The sequence below is a fragment of the Micropterus dolomieu genome, linkage group LG06, assembly GCF_021292245.1.
Source record: "Micropterus dolomieu isolate WLL.071019.BEF.003 ecotype Adirondacks linkage group LG06, ASM2129224v1, whole genome shotgun sequence".
In the NCBI taxonomy this organism is placed as follows: domain Eukaryota; kingdom Metazoa; phylum Chordata; class Actinopteri; order Centrarchiformes; family Centrarchidae; genus Micropterus; species Micropterus dolomieu.
The window spans coordinates 17676228-17697234 of NC_060155.1; the positions used below are offsets into that span (position 1 = coordinate 17676228).

Here is a 21007-nt window from a genome sequence, read left to right on the forward strand (position 1 = left end):
CCTTCCACTATACTACAATGTAAACTATCCCCAGGTTCCTGTAAATGACCGCTGTTGTTTTGTTTGTTAGTATAGTTACTACTGACTGATTAACATCTAGAGCCATCTGTTCCATTTAAACCCAGGGATCTGGGATATGGGTGACAATATTTACAGAAGTAGGGTGATCATTAAAAAAAGATGACCCCTTGGTGCAGATTTGCTTGCCTATACGAGACAATCTGGGGCCTCAGGAGATGGAGTGGTAGGATGAGAGGATGGAAATAATGACACCTGATGACACAGCATCATCTAGAGAGAAAGCTTTTTTGTCATTTAAAGAACAGCAGGATAACACTGACAAAGCACTCCAACCCCCCACCTGCCCCTACCCACTTCAGTCTTTATGGACAACTACTTTGCTTGGATCACAGTATTTCAAACACGTGTGTGTGTGTGTGTGTGTGTGTGTGTGTGTGTGTGTGGTTGTGGATTTATATGGGTGTTTGCCGATGACAGAGGATTAGTCCAGTTCACAGGGATGCTTTGAAGGTCTTGTCATGAAAGAAGCAGCCAGCTGGATCCTTTATGGAACCAATTCTGCAACTTCTGATGTAGTAACCCTGCCGTGTGTGTGCTCTGGACTTGCATGTATGGCTCTGACTGTAACAGCAAGCCTGGTTGACTGCTCATTAATTCAACACTGTTCCTAATCCCTGCCGTAAAGTGAGCTGTGAATCCTGTATGTTGGTAAGGTTCCTGGCATAGGACCCTATTCAGAGTTACAAGGTTGATGTTGCAGGCTTTACAGTAAGTCTGAATCAGGCGTTAACTGAGGGTGGATGCTGGGATGTGACTTTTTTGTGAGTTCAAATATAATGTTGGGCTTGATGTTGATATTTTTGAATTTCGATTTTTATGTGGGGGTCAGGGGGTCACATATGATGCTAACGTAGGTCCTTCAGAGACATGATTATACAATTGTACAATTAGACAATTATATGATGCTGAGGCTGGGATAAGGATCTGGATGTGATGCTGGTGCAGGTCCTTGTTGAGGACCTAGAGGTAGACATGAAGCTACAGGTTGCTGGTGCAAGTCCAAAGTTTTAGTTTGTTGGATAATATGATGAGAATCATGCACTATATTGCATATTTGTATAATACAGCAGCCATATGAATGCATGTTGTGTAGTTACTAGAATTCCCCTTAAGGCATCATTGACCTAACATTTGCTGTTGGGCCCCTATTAACTCCCCACCTCTCACCTTCAGCGTATACACTCTGTCGCCTTAAAGTTTCCATTCAGAACAATGCACATAGTAGACTATACATGGCCTCGGGTTTACTGTGTGTCACTTATTGGTCGTAATTTGATTAAACACATCTTTATTTAGCTAGATGCGCTATAGCGCATTATTAACTGCAATTATTAAGCTCTTAAACTTGGATTTAGACACAGGGCCATCTACAAGGCAGGGTTACAACGTTATGGAATAATAAAGGACCCACATTAGCTGATATTGTACTTTGGTAGCACAAGTTCCCTAACAAATTTGCAGTTCCTCAAAACAAACAGTTAACATGCAGTAAACCTGGGGCTTTGAGGGCCCCCCCACTCGGGGCTCTAGGCCCCTGGGGGAATGGAATGGATTGCCACCTGTGCCTGGTTGGCAAAACAGTCTTTCTTCCTGGCTGTCTTCCACAGTTTATTAGTTAGTGCTGCACGCTCTTACAACTCTTTGCCCACTGTTTATGTACACCGGTATTGTTCTATATGTTGCATGTTTCTCAGTTGTCTTGTGTTTAATGTGTGTGGTGTAGCCAGATTCAGTGTGCTCATCATACTGACACTAAGTGAATTTGAGTCCTGACCTGGGTTTGCTAGTTTAGGTCTCTATCATACATTAGGGTGCAATTGAGATGCTAGTCATTTAGAGGAGTGTGTGATGCCTTCTTCTAGGTCCTTATTGTAACATTGTGTGTGTGTGTGTGTGTGTGTGTGTGTGTGTGTGTGTGTGTGTGTTTGTGTGTATGTAATTGAGTGAGTGTGTGTTGGAGATGGAAGTCTGTACTTGCTGATACAGTCATAGGTCAACCCGAGGAGCCCGGGGCCCCTGTCATGGTCGTCCTGCTTTGGCCCTTGGTGGTCAGTGGCTTACATGATGTGATCCGGTCGCCCTGGTATGCCGAGGTGCGCATGCCCACTAAGAGGACGCAGCGGCTCCATGTGTGTTGAGGCGCATTATTTGGCAACAGACGCGGCAGTGGGGAGGGCCGAAAAAAAGAGGATATCCCCTGGATTTCTAAAAAGCAACGATTTATCGAGGTTAACTGCAGATTAAACATTCCTTGGTCGACCGTCGGCGAAGAACGGGCAACAAAACGAGCGAGTAAGTTGACTGAGGTGAAGCCGAAGTTTTTTTGTAAGTGGATCGAGGGGAGCCTTTTATTCGGAGTCGTCGAGAGGAGCCAGGTTTTCCTCCACCTATCTGTGACGATAAAGAAGCTGATGGGCTGTTGAAAAGTAACACTTCTCCGCAGAGGCAAAGGTTGAGCACTGGGTGGGAGAAGGGGGGTGGCGGGGGGGTTACTCGCTCAGCCAAAATATTATTTTATTTTACGTTTTCTTAAGCGTGCCAGCTTCTAACTGTGATCCCTGGACTTGATTTTGTGCAGTAGAAGTCGTTAAATGAGGTAAGGATTATAACGTTACGTTACATCGCCAGCGGCTCTTCGGCGGCAAGCTCGGTCCGTGGGCCGGTCGGTGAAATTTGTGAGTTCCGAAACGGTTTTTCCTCCGGAGGGGACACCCAGGTATAGACTCCCGGTGAGCCTCGTATTGCCTCACTTTTAGGGCAGTAGAATGAAAGTTTGTGCCCCTCTTTTTTTTAGCTGATGGTTGTCCCGCATCGGGGTGCAGTCAGGTCAACGATTCGGGCTCGGTTCTGGTTGTGTGGGTCACGCTGAAGAGCAGCTGCCCGGCTGGAGGACTTTCACTACTTGGACTTGAAGTCGGTGGCGGCCGTTGGTGGTCAGACGTTAACGGCTCATTAACATTAACGGCTTCGTGCTGTTGTTTGTGCGTTATAGCTAATGTTAGCTCGCTAACTAATAACACGCTCAGCTCCTCTGTGGCGGTGTCAATAATAAAAAAGCCGGCTGGTTGCACATGTAGTGTGGGCTGGGTTTAGTTTTTTAAAGGGCTGAGTTTGGTGTGGATGGTGTACTGGGTGGTGTAACGTTAATGGTGGACGCTGCTGCCCGCTTTAAGCCCCCTTGGCACCAGTGTTGGTTCTGCTATCTGGTAGCTAATCTTCCTACTTCTCTCTGTGACAACCGTAGTCTTCCTCCTCTTAAAGCTGAACACACACACACACACTCTGTGACACACACCGCACACACTGCCTCTCTGTCTCTTCCTCTCACCCAGACACGCACACACACACACACACACACACACACACACGCACACACACACACACACACACACACTTCCAGCCAACACAACCAAACGAGTTTGCTGCGCTTCGGGACAAAGCTTTGCTCAGGATTTCTGCCATCACACCAGTTTCTACACATTTTTGTATTGTCTGTTTATCTGGACGCACTCAGATGGATTTTTAATATTTAATGATTAAATATGACAGAAGCTGATGTTGCTTACGGGGTGTTGACAGAACCGCACACAGCATTGCACGTCGTGTTATGAAGGCACTGGCTTCTGCTGTTAACTTTATTTGGGATCGTTTTAACACTTTAAAGCTCAATTGCGCGTTTGATGAAATACTGGTTTCGATTGAGAGTTAGGTGTTATTACACAATGTCTGCACTGTTATTAGATATTTAAATCGGCTGCTTTCACAGTAAAAATAATTATACTAATTTGTAATACTAAAATACTAATACTCATTTTTAAAAATGAGTTCTTGCCTTATATGCATGATTTCAGACATTATTGTTTTTGTTAGGGCTGCAGCTAATGATTATTTTCATTATGCTTAAACTGCTGATTATTTTCTTGATTAATTGTTTGGTTTATAAAATGATAGAACATCCCAGTTTACCAGAGTCCAAGTTGACGTCTTCGAATGTCTTGTTTTGTCTGGCAAGAACAGTCCAAAATCTTAGGTTCACTGTTAAAGAAGGGTAGGAAAGTGTTTACATCTGTGAAGCTGTGTACTGTGCTTATGGGTGCCATGCAGAATGGGGATGGTATGGTGGTAAAGTGATCTGCTGTCAAGAGACTTCATTGCCTCTTTGTGGAAATCTGGAATGAACTCTCAGTTGTTCATGTGAACAAAGGGCTTGTAAAGGGTTACTTTCACATTAACAGTCTGTTGCATTGTTTATGAACTGTCACTGTGAACAGAATACAGGATGCCTTTAGTGAAGGGGTTGTCTAACACTGGTCAGATGAGAGGAGAATGCCTTTCTTTGACACAGGCATTACTGAGCCACCTGTTATGACAGACAGTGCTGAAGTTGCGATGCCCTGGTAGTCCTGTCCATCCCAGAGTGACTGTATTCATAGTATTAAAATTACAATACTGGGTGAGAGGTTGCTCCCAAGTTTTGTTGTTTTCCAGAAAGCACAGACACAAGAGTGATCCAGAGGAGTTGCATAATCTGCCACTGTTCTGGACAGGGTTGTCTGCTGGCCACATTTTAAGCTACTGCACGTGACTGCAAGGGTCAGAGGGTAGCTGTTTGGTCAAGCCTCCATGACTTCATCAAATATATAGGATATAGGCAGCAGTGCTGTGAGTGACTAGATAAATCACTGCCTCGGGGCAGATAGAAACGAACCTCAGCATGAAACAAGACAGGCGTAGATAAACTGTGAATTCTGGTGAGCGGGGCCCTGATAGCGTTAGCAACCTGATACCAGATTAAAGTACGCGTATTCTGTGTTAGTGAAAGCCACACTCGCCAAGAGTCAAGTACCTGCTCTGTGCAATTTGATAATATGGTAGGAACCATTGTGATTTAATTACAGTGCAAATGTAACGGGAGGATTGTGCTTGATTAAGTAACACTTGCAAAAAACTTGGAAAAAGTCTACCAACACAAACTGTACAGTCTTCATGTACAAGTTGTAAACCAAATAAAGAAATAATGAGATATAACGTAATGACTTAGCTCAGAACCTTTTTTTGAGCATCAAAAACTAAGCAGTAAGTAGTAAATTATCTAAAGTAAACGTGAGGTTTTGACCACTGTTGAATCTTACATGTACACCAGAGAAAGATTCCTTTTTAATGTAGCCTATTGTTCTTTTTCTCTTGCTCGTCATTAAATTAAGGCTACATCATAGACTGTATAAAAGAAGTGGACGTAGTCATCGTGACGTCACCCGTTCGTTTGTGGACTGCCATTATGAAGCCTCGAGTTTGGCCGATAGGGCGCCACCGTGTTGATTTTTTGCAACCAAGAAGTGCCCAGAAGTGACTGTATTTGGACTATATGGCCGTGCGTGGCGCTAGTTAGCTTGCTTAGCTAGGTGCATCTGTAATTCACCTGAACTGTCATTTTAACAGGGCTGACAATTTTGTCTAGCGAACAGCAGTCTTTAAACTAAATGTATTCACCAGAGAAAGTGAACAGCCAACTCCCAATACGCTTTTTCAACGCTGCAGGTTAAATTTACACTTACACATACGAGCCACTCTAGCCTGATTGACAAGTTGCCATGGTAACAACTTGTCAACCACAGATAATCCCGTCCTGAAGCATACTCTGCCTTAAGGTCTATTTTCCTCTAAATGGGACCATAATTTACTAAATGAACATCATGTTGTATTGAAGAAGACTTGAAACTAGCGACTGAGACCATAAACTCATTATGAAAGTGTTTACTGAGGTAATAAATCAGCTGAGAAGTAGGGTCATTTTACCATTATTTCTAACGGAACCAGACTTCTTTTTGCAACCAGAAGAGTCGCCCCCTGATGGCCGTTAAATAGAATGCAGGTTTATGGGACTTCCGCATTGGATTCACGTCTCAGACCGGAAGCTTCACCATTGGGCTACATAAAGTTAGCGTTTTTATGTCCCCAAGCTACCACATTTCAGCTTAATTAGTTTGTTTTTTATTAAAGAGAAAATGTAACTACATTTTGTATATTTGTATACGCCTACTTTAATCTGGTTCTACATTTACAGTATAATTTGGCTTTAGTTTTTATTACACCCATTTTCAAAAGGGAGCCCTGCTCACACACTAAAGACCAGGCCTGGGTGGTGTGTCAAAATATATGTGACACTTACACTTCCTTTGCTAGCAGCTTCATTGGCTAATATGCAGTTGAGTCTGTCATCCACTTAATTTCATGAGACAATTAATATCCATTTTTGAACACTACAAATGGTAAAGAAAATTCTTATCATGGCACATATTTCCACTAGTGAGCCATTTAGACCTGTGGGATATAAATAGCATCCACTCCTACAATGGAAGACCCAACAGCATGCTGGGAAATACACAACAAATAGATTGGTGGACAAATAATGTGTTTGTCAGCAAAGACAATGGAACTTTTTCCTCTGTCAAAAAGGATTTTGTCCAAAGTATGTTGATATTTTTGAAAGAAGCGCTGAGGGAAAACTATTGGTCTGATAAAAAAATTATTAACAGAGTGACAGCCAAAGCCAGCAGCCCCACAAACTTAAGGACACATCACCATGACCACCACAGTACAATGAAGTGTTGTTAAATGCTGTTAGAGGATTTCCATCTTATTTGAATATTTATCAGGATAAAATTGTGTAGCGAGATAATTCTGATAATCGTGCCATGAAACTTCTATACCCACACAAATACAGACTCATAAAAGTAGTATAATATTAAAATGGACTGTGTAGCTCTTTATCCCGATATGTGCGTTAGTTTACTTGCATGTTAACTTTGTGTACATGCATTGGTTTGTCATTTGTGTACAGTTGAGTTTTTCTTTCTGTTTCAGTTGCTGTCAGAGTCTTTGGTTGCATATGATGTCAGGTTCTTGGGTGGGGGTTTGGTGTGTGTGTGAGGGGCTTGATGGAAATGTGTGTAAACTGCCATGGAGATGAAATATGAAACCTGTCAGCCATTCAGTTCCCTGTTACAAAGATAGGGTCAGTGTCCGTCTAAGGATTGAGGGAGGTGGTGGGGGGGGGGGGGGGGGGGGGGGGGGGGGGGGGGGGGGGGGGGGGCCGTTCCCCGTGTCTAACATCTTCCCCCATCATCATTTCACAGCAATACACCCAGCACGTACGCACGTGTACACTCACACTGTATAATGGCCGTCACTCTGGAAGCCTGGCGTCTGCTCCAGCACCTGAAGGGTTAAAACTAGCTTCAGCTTCTCCCTCAGTCATACACACACACACAAACACACACACACACACACACACTAGCCAACCGGTTTAAACCGGTTCTCAGGAAAAGTGCTTTGTGTGTCCCACTGAATCCTGGGAAGGGTCATGTCATGTGTGTCTCAGTTATGTCAGATTATTTAAACAAACTTATGTCAGCTCTGTGTTATCAGATGATTGCTCTGCATGCTGCAATGTGACTGTGTATGTACTGTATATTGTATAGGTACATCATGTATACACTGAGTATGCTTTATGCTCGCTGCCATAACCATTATGAGAAAAGGAAGGGGAGGGGGTAGTAGTGTGTGTCTATGAGAAGTAGTAGGTTATAAGGGTTAATTGTAGTCTCCCCCCCCCAAAAAAACTAGCAACTATAGCTTCCTGTAGTGTGTCGCTGGGCAGACTGAGGGCCTCTGCAGACTTGGCAGGACTGGGTCTCGATTCTGTAACATACATGCATGAATATGATTCGGGACGTAACCGTGCTGCTTTTCTACTTCGTGGTTGTCCAGTAAATAGCGACAGTCTGAGTGTATCTCTTGAGTGTCACCTGTGCTTTCTGTTTTGGATCGTGTGAACTTTGAGCACAGATCGTCTCCTGTGGTTTACCGTTTACACATTTGATAGTGACCAAAGTCAGTTAAATTGGTGTGCGTGTACATGCACAATAGTATCCTGGTTTTGATCTTATTCTGGACATGAAGTTTACATGGAATATTGCGCTTTCTGTCCACATCTAGGGTCACGGGTTTATACATGTTTCTGAAAGGATAAGATCTTTAAGAATTGTAGGAGGAATTTGATGCCACTGATTTATCAATAGTAAGACTGACTCTTTTAGTACACATTTAGATAATAAAGGTATGATGTCTGTTATACATACCTGATTACACTGATATGGAGATTGCATCAGAGGTGAACACAGAGCAATGATAAGCCATTATCAAAATCCTGAAGGTAAACATGTATGGACCAATGTGGTGTACCATCTCCCTGTGTCTCCTCTCTCATTTCTGGATTCAGAGCAGCCTCTGGAGGGGTAATGTGTGTCTGTATGTACCATGTACTGGTGCACATCTGTCAGCGTGCACTCTGTGGCTGCTCAGCTGTCTAACAGAACGAGCTGCTGTATCTCTCCATCTCCAGTCTTGCTGGCATGTCAACATCTGGTGGGATTGAATTTGTTATACAGGGGATATCAGACGGTAATGGATCTGGGGCTCCTCCTCGGTTCCTGACTCAAGGATAGAAAAGGTTATACACAAACTAGAGTCTTTGAAATGAATAAAAAAATAATTCCACTTACACACAAATGACTAAAATACTTTCATTCAAGGGTCATTATGAATATTTCAACAGATAGCATGCTCCATTTAATTCTCGATATTCCCTAAGTCCCTTATAACTCTTATTTGATTACGATGTTGTCATGTACTCCCAGCTGTTTGATGTGTCACTGCAGCATTTTTTGTTATCAAAGACCTTGTTGTAGCAGTCAAGTGATCCTCATTTTTTTGAGGAACATCATTTTTTTCAGTTTCCCTTATTTTGGTTTTTGGTTTAGACTGAAATTGGGATAATTGGATGTTGTGGAATTATACTTTAGTCAACATCTTGGTTATGTGATATTACTAATACAACATGTTTTGTCTGGGAGCACTTTTAATCACCTTGTGCCCCCTACAGCCGATTCAGGTCAGTTTTGTCTACTTGAGTTCTGATGATGCACAATCACAACCACACTTTCAGCAAAACGGATAATTTATAACTGGTTAATAGCTCTTTACTGTATGTTTGACAGATTATGTCCACATCACAAGAATAAAATTTGACATCCACTCAGAGCTTTGACTTTTTAATGGGTAACTTTGGTATTTATCAATCCTATTTTCCCATGTTTTTGTGTCTAAGTGACTAATTGGGACAACATTTTATAAAATTGGTATTGAGCGAGCACGCAGAAGTCGGCATCAGCGAAACAACGCTTCAACATAATCCTCGTGGGTTATTGCACACTGTCATGGTAGGTCCGCTGAAGTGCTTGTTTTTGCCACTCACAGGCACGGATTGTGTGTAAGTGTCTGACAACATTATGGAAAGGATCCCACACAGAGAAAGACTTTACTTTTTTAAAGAGTAAGATCCTCCTTGTTTAACAAGAAACAGTCGCAATATTGCCCTTGTCAAAGCCACCAGACTCCCTTGCCTCCATCAGATATTTTGTTTGTGTTATTGTGTGACTTTCGTGTTTTTAACCCTTTAAAAAATCAAAGTCACACAATAACTCAAACTTACTGACCATGGCAGTGTAAGACCAGCAACTTTCGTGTTCCTCAATATAAAATTATTGTTTTTGTCAATGGAATCTGGTGGCTTTGACGAGAGTAATATAGCGACTGTTTCTGGTTAAATAAAAAAGGATCTTACTCTTCAAAAAAAGGTGTCTTTCTGTAGGGATCCTGTCGGTAATGTTGTCAGACACTTCTGACAATTCACAATCTGAGTCTGTCACTGGCAAAAACAAGCAGTTTTGTGATGGGGGCACAAGGATTACGTTGCTTTTAATTAATATTTACACAGTGAGAAATGAGTTGGTAATTGAGTTGGGGGATTATGGGAGTGAGATTGAACAGAGTGAAGGAAGTGGTCTTAAATCTCGTGCCCGAGTGATTTGCAGGAACCTCTGTCCACCTGTAAACGCGCAGGTGGGTCTAGAGTATTACTGGATCAAAGTGGCCTGCTGACAGACATGTCCTGGTTTCTCTGTTGTGTCTGAGGGCTTTTGGAGTTTCAGTGGACCCAAAGATTGCTGTGGATCCAAGTACAGACTAGCTAGAGAGAGTGGATTAAGTGTACTTCTCTGTTTATTCTTTTTTCAGAATAATTGTAACTCAATTATTTGCTCAACCCCTCAACCTGTTTTTATTTTCCATTTAACTCGTTTAACCCCGATTGTAACACTATAACTTTTATTATATTTTATGTTGCTTTTAAACTTTTTTATATTTCCCTGTTGCTTGTATGTTTTATGTAAAGCACTTTGAATTACCTTATTGTTGAAATGTGCTATACAAATAAACTTGCCTTGCCTTGCAGCCCTGTTTCACTGCTGTTGACTGCAGAGCGCTTGCTTAGTACTAGACCAACTTCAAAAAAGGTTGTCCCAGTTAGAACTAGGCTCCTCAGTTGCTGAGGGCTAAATGAATAGACCTCTGGTGATGTGTTGACCATGTTGCTCACAATTTACCTATCTAGCTCTAAACAATATGGGAACAAACCATTTAATAATACCTAATAATCCTACCCCAGTACTCCACACTTGGTTATAGATGACTGACATTTCAGCTACTTTCATCTGACTCTTCAGATTTTAACTACTTTCAGGACTTAAAATAGAAAATGATAATGTAATCATTGGGTTTTGACACATTAAAGGTGCTCCTAGGAGGTTGCTGCTGCTGTCTGGCAAAAGATACAGAAGTATCTGCTGTCTTGCCACCAGACTACAGAGCGGCTTCTTCCCCCAAGTTACAAAATAGTTTATTTTTTATCTGATTTCATTTTGTATATAATGTTTGCTTTGTAGCATAAAAGAAACTACAAAGTGCATCTTATTTTACAACCCTGTTGTAATATGACAAATAAATGTATCTTGTACCCTGTCCTCACCAGTTTGTATCTATTGATGTCCATTACCAGTACCAGCTCAACTTGCCTCGCCTCGACTCGGTTTGGCCGTGCTCCGTTTTCCATTGCAGATAGTACCCAGAGATAGTACCCGTCAGTGTAGCTGGTCGTCATAGCAACGCCACACACAACTGCCGCGACGTAATGTTCAATGTGACACACACAGCTTTCTCTTTATTTAATTTAAAACATTTCAACATTACTCAGAATGTAAAGACAGATAAGCGGTATGAAAACCTTCCAGCTGTGATTTCTTTTTGCTCGTTCTAGCAGATAACTTATAAAAGCTCATCACCAAAATTGTTTATTTGTATTTATTTAACTCTTGTCTGAGTTAGATGCTTGGATGTTGTGATGAAATGTGACAAGACTCTGTGTAGAAGGCTTTAATAATGAAAGTCTGTATCTTGTGGGACTTAACCTGTAACTTTGATTCTGTATATAACAACAGTTATTTCTTACTTCATCTGCAGGGGATGTCTGAGGAGGCTGTCCGCCAGACACGCAGCCAGAAGAGGGCGTTGGAAAGGGACGCTGCTCCCCAGTCTAGAGAACCCACTGATGCTGACAATGAAAGCAAAAAGCCTAAATTGGACCCATCTGAATCCACAACAGAGACACAAACTAAACCCACACCTGACCCTGTCTTGGAACAGGACAGTCAGAGCCGGACAGGGGACGGATCAGCGCACGGGAAAGAGCAGAGTCGCTCGGCATTATCTTTAGTGTTACCTTTGGCCTCTCAGCCAGTGCAGGATGAACAGGAGCGGAACCACAGACAACAGACGGTTGAACCAAGCTCAGACAATCGAACTGACTGCAATGACAGAGCCAGGAGGGTGAAGACAGAGCCAGCCATGGATACAAGGAGCCGGGTACGACTCACGGAGCCTAAGCCGTCCAGTGGTCTGCTGGCTGCAGGCGAGGTGAAGGCCACCATTAAAGTTGAAGTTCAAACGGGAGAACAGCCCGTGGACATGAGTACCTCAAGAGGGTGAGAAACATTTATAGTTGTAGTTTAAAGTAAACTCTCTGCCACTGTAAAAACCACACAAAGTACCCGCCAAAGATATAATTGTGTGAATGTGCAGAAAAGTTACCTGGTTTCTCTGAAAGATTGCAGGTTTAGAAAAAAAACACTTATCAGTGTAAAAAAGGATAAAGGATACTATTTGAATCTAAAAAAAGGACTCCAAATGTTTAAAGTTACTTTTATGATCCTGTTGTTCTTTTAACTTACTGTGTAAGAGAGATGACAGTGGGGGAATATTGTCCTCACAGAGGTGAACTTTTAGTCTACCTCCATTTTCCCCCCACTCACCACCTGAACCCTAAAAACTCCCCTCGCACAAAATGAAGCCGTGTGTCACAAACCAGTTCCAGCCGGTTGTTGCCATGGTTTCCACAGTGGAAGAAACGGTGAGGGGAGGGGGGGAAGGGTGGGAGGAAAAGTGAGTGTGTCACGTGATGATGACTTTGATATCATGTGACTTCTTTGGAAGAGTAGTGATTAATCCACAGGAAGTGATGATGGCGCTAAGCCCTGAGGAGAGACTAATATACACACATACACACACACACACACACACACACACACACACACAAGGAGGATGGCTTGGAGAGACAAGCTTCACGTTGTCCTGCCTTGACTTTATCGACTTCATATGCTCCATAGTAAAACATAATCTGTGTAATCACAAGCCCATCCTAGTTTTCTAGAGGAGCGTTACTCATGTTCTTCAGTTTTTTAAGTGCTACTAGTCAAAGAATTTAGGTCTCCACTCTCATGTATAGCCCGCAGTTGAACCAGTCACTTTGCAGAAAAAGTTATATGTGTGCATAATCGTGTGATTTTTCTAGACAGAAGTGAGGGTTGATCCAAGACATGCTTTAATTCCCTTGGCATGCTTTTAATGACGTTTGTAGCCCAATACAGGCCGTGCTTCAGACGCCTAGTATGCCCTGCCATAATATCCTGTTTCAACAGGAAATACGTGCTCTCAAACAGCCATTGCATTGTGACTTTAAGACCTTTGCTGGAGCTTTAAGACCCACATTGTCCCTCTTTGACATTTAGGACTGTTCTGTTGTTGGAATATCATCAACATGAAGAGAAGCTGTGTGGAGAGATGCCTGGACTTGTTAGATTATAGTGAGGCGGATCAACCCACAGTCATAAATTATAATTCTGATTTAGGAGCAGAGCTCCATGAATACAGACATTACAAATGGCGGCAAATATTTTAGCCAGTGGAGGAATACTCAACAGCCATAAGAATATTCTTAACCTCAACCCTACTGGATGAGTCAGTACAAACTCATACTTTGCAGCTAAACATTGTTTAAACTCAAATAACATTATTTTAAATTCTAGTGGTGATCCCAGTGTGTTCAAACTAGCAAATATGTCAAACATGAAGTCCTGGTTTGGATATTTCACATCATAAAGCTTCAGTAACAAGCTGGAACAAGCTGATACCGAATATTTATGATACTCTCAGATAGCGTGGAACCAGATGATTTGACAAGCTTAAATCTACTTATGAGTAAATAAAAGTGTTGTTAAAATGGATTAAAAAACTTTTTAACCATTTGTTTTATTAGTGCTTGGTTTAATTCATAGCCAGAATACTGAAATATGCATTTCAATGTTATTGTCCCACTTATGTCCAGTATTATAAAAAGGGAGAAGCGTCCTCCGTCCCCTGAAGATGACGACGTCATCATATTGTCAGATAACGACTCCCCCAGTCCACCGATGAATGGCTTCAGCCACTTTAAGGAGCTGGACACAGACCTGCTCATGGTGAGACACACCTACACAAAGCTAGAAGTCCATTTCCTGCTGCTACTGAAACGGATCCTGAGACAGGTTTACATCATAACCTAGGCCTTGTGTATTAGCTTTTTGAGATTTTTAAAATGTGGACACGGCAAGTTGGTTTAATGTCTGAAAACATTATGGAAATGATCCCTACAAAGACCTTTTAAAGATAGTAAGAGAATATAGAGTAAGATCCTTTTTGTTAAACCAGAAACAGTCGCTATATCGCTCCCGTCAAAGCCACCAGACTCCCTTTACAAAAATAGTCATTTTACCTCTCTGGTCTACCGCTACCTCGATAGGTTAGTTTGTGTTATTGTGTGACTTTGTCTGTGAAGGTTCTCAGTCATCCAGGGCCCTGTTTTAGAAAGCAGGCATAACAAACTCTGAGCTTATCCCTGAGCTTTGAGTTGATTGAGCCTGAGGTGGCAAACTCTGAAATTTCGGTTCCAGAACAGCTGATCAGAATAAGTTCAATCAACACTGAGTATGTTGAGCCTGATGGAAGCGCGTGCGTGGGGATGAAAAAAAGCCATCATCAATGGAGCTCCGATACTACGATTCACCATGGCAAGGGGTAAATTAAGGCACAGCCTCCATTTTAATCGGGTGGAGCTAGAAATATGAACGTGTGCCAACGCGGACCATGAAAGGCTCTAAAACACAAGATTGGAAGAAGGATTGATACGTTAACAATATTACATTTTATATAGTGTTGCTAATTCACCATTTACCAGACTGGAATTTCTTTAATGAATGATAAAGTGCTACAGCCCATTACATTCGAATTAAATTAAATAGGAAGGCTATATTTATTAAGCTGTAACGGGACAAAATGCCGGTGGCAATTGCCTACATGATTATGAATATAGGTAGGCTATAGATCAAATATAAGACACGGTCTACTCGTGAACCTGTGATTGTAAAGTCACAGTCACAACCAGCAGGTTAGCCTATTAATTATTTTTATGCAGTAGAAAATGTGTCTATAGGTTTAAAGTTTTAGACGTCTATTTTGCATTAATAAAATCTTTCTTATTTTGTATTTTATTAATGTTATCAAAACAAATTCAGACTATCAGCAGGTAGGCCTAAAACTCACTTTTAAACCTTATTTAGGCCTATTTGTTTCAGCTGCACCACAGTCATCCTCACTCAGTAATAGTCACATTAGCCCATCTCCAGTTGACAACTAAGTGGGGTAAGACGCCTCCCCATGGTAATTCTATCAAAAAACATAAAATGCCACAGTTTGTTTTTCTCAACATTTCTTCTGGTTGCCCCTAGTCTCACTGAACTAAAAATTTCCTCTTGTTTCAACACAATTTTTTTAGTTATTTGATCAACGCCATTCTGACCTAATTTGATCAAATTTATATATATATATATATATATTTACATTAAGGGGAGCCTTAAGATAAGTTATGCAATTGTTTAGAGTGAAAGATTTTTATAGTTTTTGGTTAAAGTAGTAAAATGCTAGATTAGTATGTTTGGGGTAAGATGCCCCCCCCTCCAGTGGGATAAGACGCCCCCCCGGGTGCCGTGCCCGGTTAGGGTTGATCGTTTGGCATCTTACCCCATGTGGAAAATGCCTTTTCCCTAAAAAATACATTTGATTAAATACAAATTAATTTGTCAACTGTAGCTATTTATTTTATTTTATAATATGTTACCCAAAGCATAGCCTTCTTAAAGGTACAAAACAAAATCAATAAAATGTTCTTTAATGTGTCAGAAAATAGACATTAATCTTAGCGGGGGCATCTTACCCCATTAGCTGGGAAAAATGCCTTTCTCCTAAAATTTACATTTGATTAAATTCAAATTAATTTCTCAACTGTAGGTATTTATTTAACTTTATATTATGTTATCCTAAGCATGGCCATCTCCAAGATACAAAAAAACTGTAAAATATTATTTTATGTGTCAGCAAATAGACATCGAGCTTAGGGTGGGCGTCTTACCCCACTTTACCCTACGATAGGAATGTTCCAATCAGTGCGACTAATATGAAAGATTAGGCCTACTGCAGTAATTAATGAACATGTTTATTGATCAGTTTTATTGGTTACATATTAAATAGTGATTACTGCAGTAGCCCACAGTAAGTGTTTTCAGTGCAACTGTCCACAGAGTCGCAGCGTTATAGGCTACCTAAAGACAGACATAGATTTTATTTTATGCTGAGGATAAATCCACGATGTGCGGAGATCTGTCCTTATGTTGACGACAGATTGATCATAAAGCGGTCATGTTCAAGATCATGTTCAACTAATAGCTTATCTAACCAGGATTTTAAAGTTTTTAAAAATGTAAATGCGTTCAGACATGTGCTTTTATATCGACAGTATGAATGAGGAAATGAAACTGTGTGTCAGACAGCCGCCTCAGGCTCCGCAGGGGGGAGGAGTTAGAGAGAAACTGACGGTTTTCCAACTTATCCTGTGAACCTAACCTCCTCCTGAGGAGGTTAGGTTCACAGCATCAGTTTCCGGAGTTACTGATCTAGGGATTATCTGATCTCGCTCTCTGAAACAGAAAACCCAGAGTTTCCCTCATCTCAGGCTCAACATATTCAGAATTTTCACTAATCCTGCTTTCTGAAACGGGGCACAGGTCATAGTTATCCAAAGAAGGTTAAAATCAAGGGCAACTGGACTTTGTCTCATCCAAGAGACTTCAGAACTTAAGAAGTCTCTCGGATGAGAAACAAAATGTCTTCAAGTATCTTCCACCAAGTCCAGTTGTCCTTGATTTTAACCTTCCTTGGATGTGTGACTTTGGTATCAGTGAAAACACCAAAGTTGCACAAAAATACAAACAAACAACAACAACAACAACAAAGTCACACAATAACACAAACAAGCTAACCGACCAAGGGAACTCATGTGTTCTGTGAGGTAAAATTACAGTTTTAATCAATGGTGGCTTAACAAGAGTGATACAGCAACGGTTTCTGGTTAAACCAAAAGGATCTTACTCTTTAAAAGAGGTCTATCTCTGTAGGGATCCTTTCCACAATATTGTCAGACATTTAAACAGACAGAAAACCTTTATTGTCATTGCACAAAATATACAACGAAATTAGGAGCGCTTTTCAGCAGAAACTGTTTTTAAAAGTGTCCTTAAAGTGAAACTGATCTAAAGGCTCTTGGTCCGGCTTGTGATGCACCTATACCACCTGCTAGTATCATGTATGTTTATAATAACAATCTAAGCCTGTTAGTTGCAAAAGCAGGCACTTTATTAGACGTATTATGACAGGAAGCAATTGCCCACAAGGATTACGTTGCAGCTTTGTTTTGCTGATGCTGTAGCGTGTTCGCTCAATACTGGACTATTTTCAAAAAATGTTGTCCCTATTAGTCACATAGACACAAAAACATGAGAAAATAAGGTCCAGGTTGAAAAATACTAGGGCTGAAACGATTCATCGATTAAATCAATTAATTTGATTACTAAAATGAATCGACGCAAATTCTTTGCATCAAGGCTTAGTTTAATCCATATAACTATATAGCACACTGTTTCACACTGACATTTATTACTGTCGCACATCACGCTTATCTGTGTTAACACGACGTGATTATGATGGCGCTGTTTGCAAAGTGGAGGGAGAGAGAGAAAATAGTGAGGGACGAAGAAGAAAGTGTTCAAAGTATGGTATTATTTCAAGCTAAAAGAAAACAACTCTGTAATGTTACAGTCCGTCCACCGTAAAACGAAACTTACGCCGCCTAACATTACCGCGACGGCACCTGATCAGAAAGCACCCGGTGTTATGTCAACATACACAGCTGATCCGTTACCGGGGTGGCGGGCGCCAAGCAACATTACTTCTTAAACGACGCATTGACGAAATAATCTCTAGAAGCTTCGAGTACTAAAATCATCGTTAGCTGCAGCCCTAAAAAATACTGAAGTTACCTATTAAGTTAGACTGTTGTAGGCATTTCAGATTAACTGAAAATGAGTGAGCAGATTAGGGTTCAATATCCCCCTCTTAGTGGACACACAACATCGAATGTTTCAGTTCCTGGAAAGGGTTTTTGTGTGTTTTCTATTGCGAGTGGTGTAAGTGATGTTATGATCTCTCGAGTATAGAAGAGCAGCCCAGCTGAGAGGGAGCGCATCATTAAGCAGCTGAAGGAGGAGCTGAGACTGGAAGAGGCCAAGCTGGTGCTGTTGAAGAAACTTCGGCAAAGCCAGATACAGAGGGACACTCTCCAGAAGGTAAATGGTTATTACCCACATCAACACAGGGTCACACATTCCGACAAAACAGGCTTCCACTTCAAGCGTTCTGTTTGTTGTTTAATATTTTTTTCCATTTCTTTTTCAGCCCTCAGGTCTGTCCAGCTCCTCTGCTCCTCCTCCTCTAATTCGAGGAACAATTGCAAGCAATAAAGGCTCTCAGCAGGTGAATGCTCTACTATCACACATGCAGTCAGCCATACATCTGTTTGACAGCGCCTTCATATTGTAGTTCATACAGTTTCTGATGATGTTTTTTCTCTGGCCAGATTGTGACAGGCAGGAGTTCAGGCACAGTCATCCCTCCGCCACTGGTGAGAGGAGGGCAGCAGGTGTCGTCCAAACATGGCTCCCAAATCATAATGCCGCCTCTAGTCAGAGGGGCACAGGTGAGTCATGGGGAGTGTTAACAAAATTATTAAGATATTTAAATTGTATACTTTTAAATATTGCCTTTGCCAGGACAAAGATAGCCTGGGTTGTTCATTCTCACTGATGTTTTTCACTCTCCTGAGACAAACTGCAGGGAAATAATAACACTTAAACTTAGGACTTATGATCTCTCTTTGTGCCTTTCTCTTTGTGTGTGCCCTTTGCCTTGGTACTTTTGATGTCCCTCCCTTGTCCTCCACTACCTTTGTCTGTGATGTCCCTCCGTGTAATCCCTCCATTGTCCTGGTTAGCCCATCTCTGTATCTCCACAGCAGATCCAGGCTCTCCGCCAGCAGCAGCAGCAGCAGCAGCAGATGGCTGCCTCTGGAGGTTCAGGCTCAGGCTCAGGACCCCCTCCTCTGCTGTTGGGCCCCAGGACCTCAGCCCCTGCTGGCCAGAGAGGCATGGCCCAGCCAGGCCTCATCAGAGTAGGCAGTAGCGCTAACATGCTGGTCAGTATCTTACAGGTACTGTCAAGTAAATAAAAGTGTGATTGTGGTGCAATTTTCACAATATCACATATGTCATTCCAAATTCTGTTTGTGCAATTATAGAAACATGTAGTCAACTATTTTCACAAGTACTCCAATCAATGATATCCACTTACTATTCAAATGTACCATATTTGACTTTGATGAATTCTACAAGTTTGAGGTGTAACAAAGGTGTGCAGTGAGCACAAAATATGAAATATAAAAGTTAATATAAAGTTAAATTCTCAGTTTAAAATGATTTGCCTGTCAACCAACCAATGGAAAACCCTGCAGGTGATGACCCAAGACACAGCAAGGTCACCTGGTGATACGTGAAGCGTAGATAACCCCACTTGGTTGATTTAGCAGAATACGCCACTTCAGTTTCCACCAAACTCCCGAAGAGATGGAATTTTATTTATTTATTTATTATCTACAACAGTGTTGGAGGAAGTATTTGGATCCTTTACTGAGGTAAAAGTACTCATACCTCACTGTGAAAAGTGCAGTGTGATTCTTACTGCTGAATAAGTAATAGTTGCAGCATGTTTGTCTTATTATATTATTATGATATGTAGCCAGTTTGCTACAATTACGCATCACACAACAGCTGCGGCTGTGTTTGCAACCTGACCTTTCTTTTCTCCATGAGAGGGAAGAATTTAAAAGTTAATTTAGAAGAATTACAAAAGACCACAGATGTATTTTTTTTTAGCTGCGATTCGCCTGTTACTCATGCCGCCTCACCAAGCTCCGTGTGTTCTCGCATCTTTAATGAACAAAGTGATTCAAAGTTTTGCGCATTCTTTCAGAGCCAAAGCCAACACCTGTCTGATTCCAACACCAACAATCTGGTTGATCACTTCAATCATATCTGCTTGTTGTCACTAAATATTACTGCTCCTCTAAAGGTTAGGCCTACGTCTAAAGCTAGTAAGCAACCCTGGATAAATGACAGCATTCGCAGCCTCAAAAGGGAATGCAGGAAAGCAGAGCGCAGATGGAAAAAATACAGTCTCCAAGTCCATTACCTCAGTCTGAAGGATTTATTAATTAACTACAATAACATGGTTAAGGATGCAAGAGCACACTATTTTTCTGAACTCATTACTACACATAAACACAAGGTTTCTGTTTAAGATTGTGGATTAGCTGGTAAACCCAACCCCTCCTTGTGCCTCAGCTGGAAGTAATGATGACTGTGAATTGTTTTTATCTTATTTTACCAATAAGGTGGTGTCAATCAGAGCCTCTATTACCCCCGCGGCCTCTTACTCAGAGGTCCCTCACCAGCAACAACAGAGTTTTAACCAGTTTTAAAACAGTATCACAAATGAGAGTGTCCTTCCAGCCCACTTGATGTAATACCTACAAAGTTTTTACTGAAAGTAATGGATTCTGTTGGGCCACATTTGATCTCTGTTTTCAACAGCTCCCTATCTACTGGTTGTGTCCCTGATTATTTTAAAACGGCTTCCGTGAACCCAATTTTAAAGAAACCTGGTTTAGATCCCTCCCTCCCACAAAATCTTAGACCAATTTCAAAACTGCCTTTTATTGCAAAGATTCTAGAAAGAATTGTGTCTAAACAGCTGCTCACTGTACTGGAAAATAACAAAATATTTGAAAAGTTTCAATCTGGTTTTAGGAAGTACCACAGCACTGAGACTGCCCTGCTTAAAGTCACCAATGACCTTTTAATGTCTGCTGATGAAGGCATGTGCTCAGTCCTGGTACTCCTGGACCTTAGCGCTGCTTCTGACACCATTGATCACAACATCATGTTAGACAGACTGAGGCACTGGGTGGGGATCTCTGGTACTGCTCTAGAATGGTTTTCATCCTACCTGTCAAATAGGAAGTTTTGCGTGTCTGTAAACAACTATGTCTCTTCATTCTGTCCAGTTAAATATGGTGTGCCTCAGAGGTCGGTCTTAGGACCCATTTTGTTTTCCTTGTATCTGCTTCCCCTTGGACATATTATCCATAAACATG

The 21007-nt window shown here is 41.5% G+C and overlaps 1 protein-coding gene across 9 annotated transcripts in view; it reads left to right on the forward strand.

Annotated features, from left to right (window-relative positions):
* The first annotated feature begins 2207 nt into the window (after nt 1-2207).
* The window catches only part of LOC123972883 (transcriptional repressor p66-alpha-like), a 44035-nt gene continuing 25235 nt past the window's right edge, over nt 2208-21007 (forward strand). The window contains exons 1-7 of one of the 9 annotated variants that reach the window (XM_046052625.1): nt 2208-2373; nt 11500-12020; nt 13700-13832; nt 17958-18086; nt 18196-18273; nt 18377-18496; nt 18791-19006. In XM_046052625.1, the coding sequence (XP_045908581.1) occupies nt 11503-12020; nt 13700-13832; nt 17958-18086; nt 18196-18273; nt 18377-18496; nt 18791-19006 (1194 nt within the window). In that variant the 5' untranslated portion in view covers nt 2208-2373; nt 11500-11502. Of the gene's footprint in view, nt 2374-2410; nt 2533-2565; nt 2678-2779; nt 2811-11499; nt 12021-13699; nt 13833-17957; nt 18087-18195; nt 18274-18376; nt 18497-18790; nt 19007-21007 lie in introns of those variants that run through there. The other 8 variants (XM_046052616.1, XM_046052624.1, XM_046052623.1 and 5 more) reach the window with 8 other exon arrangements.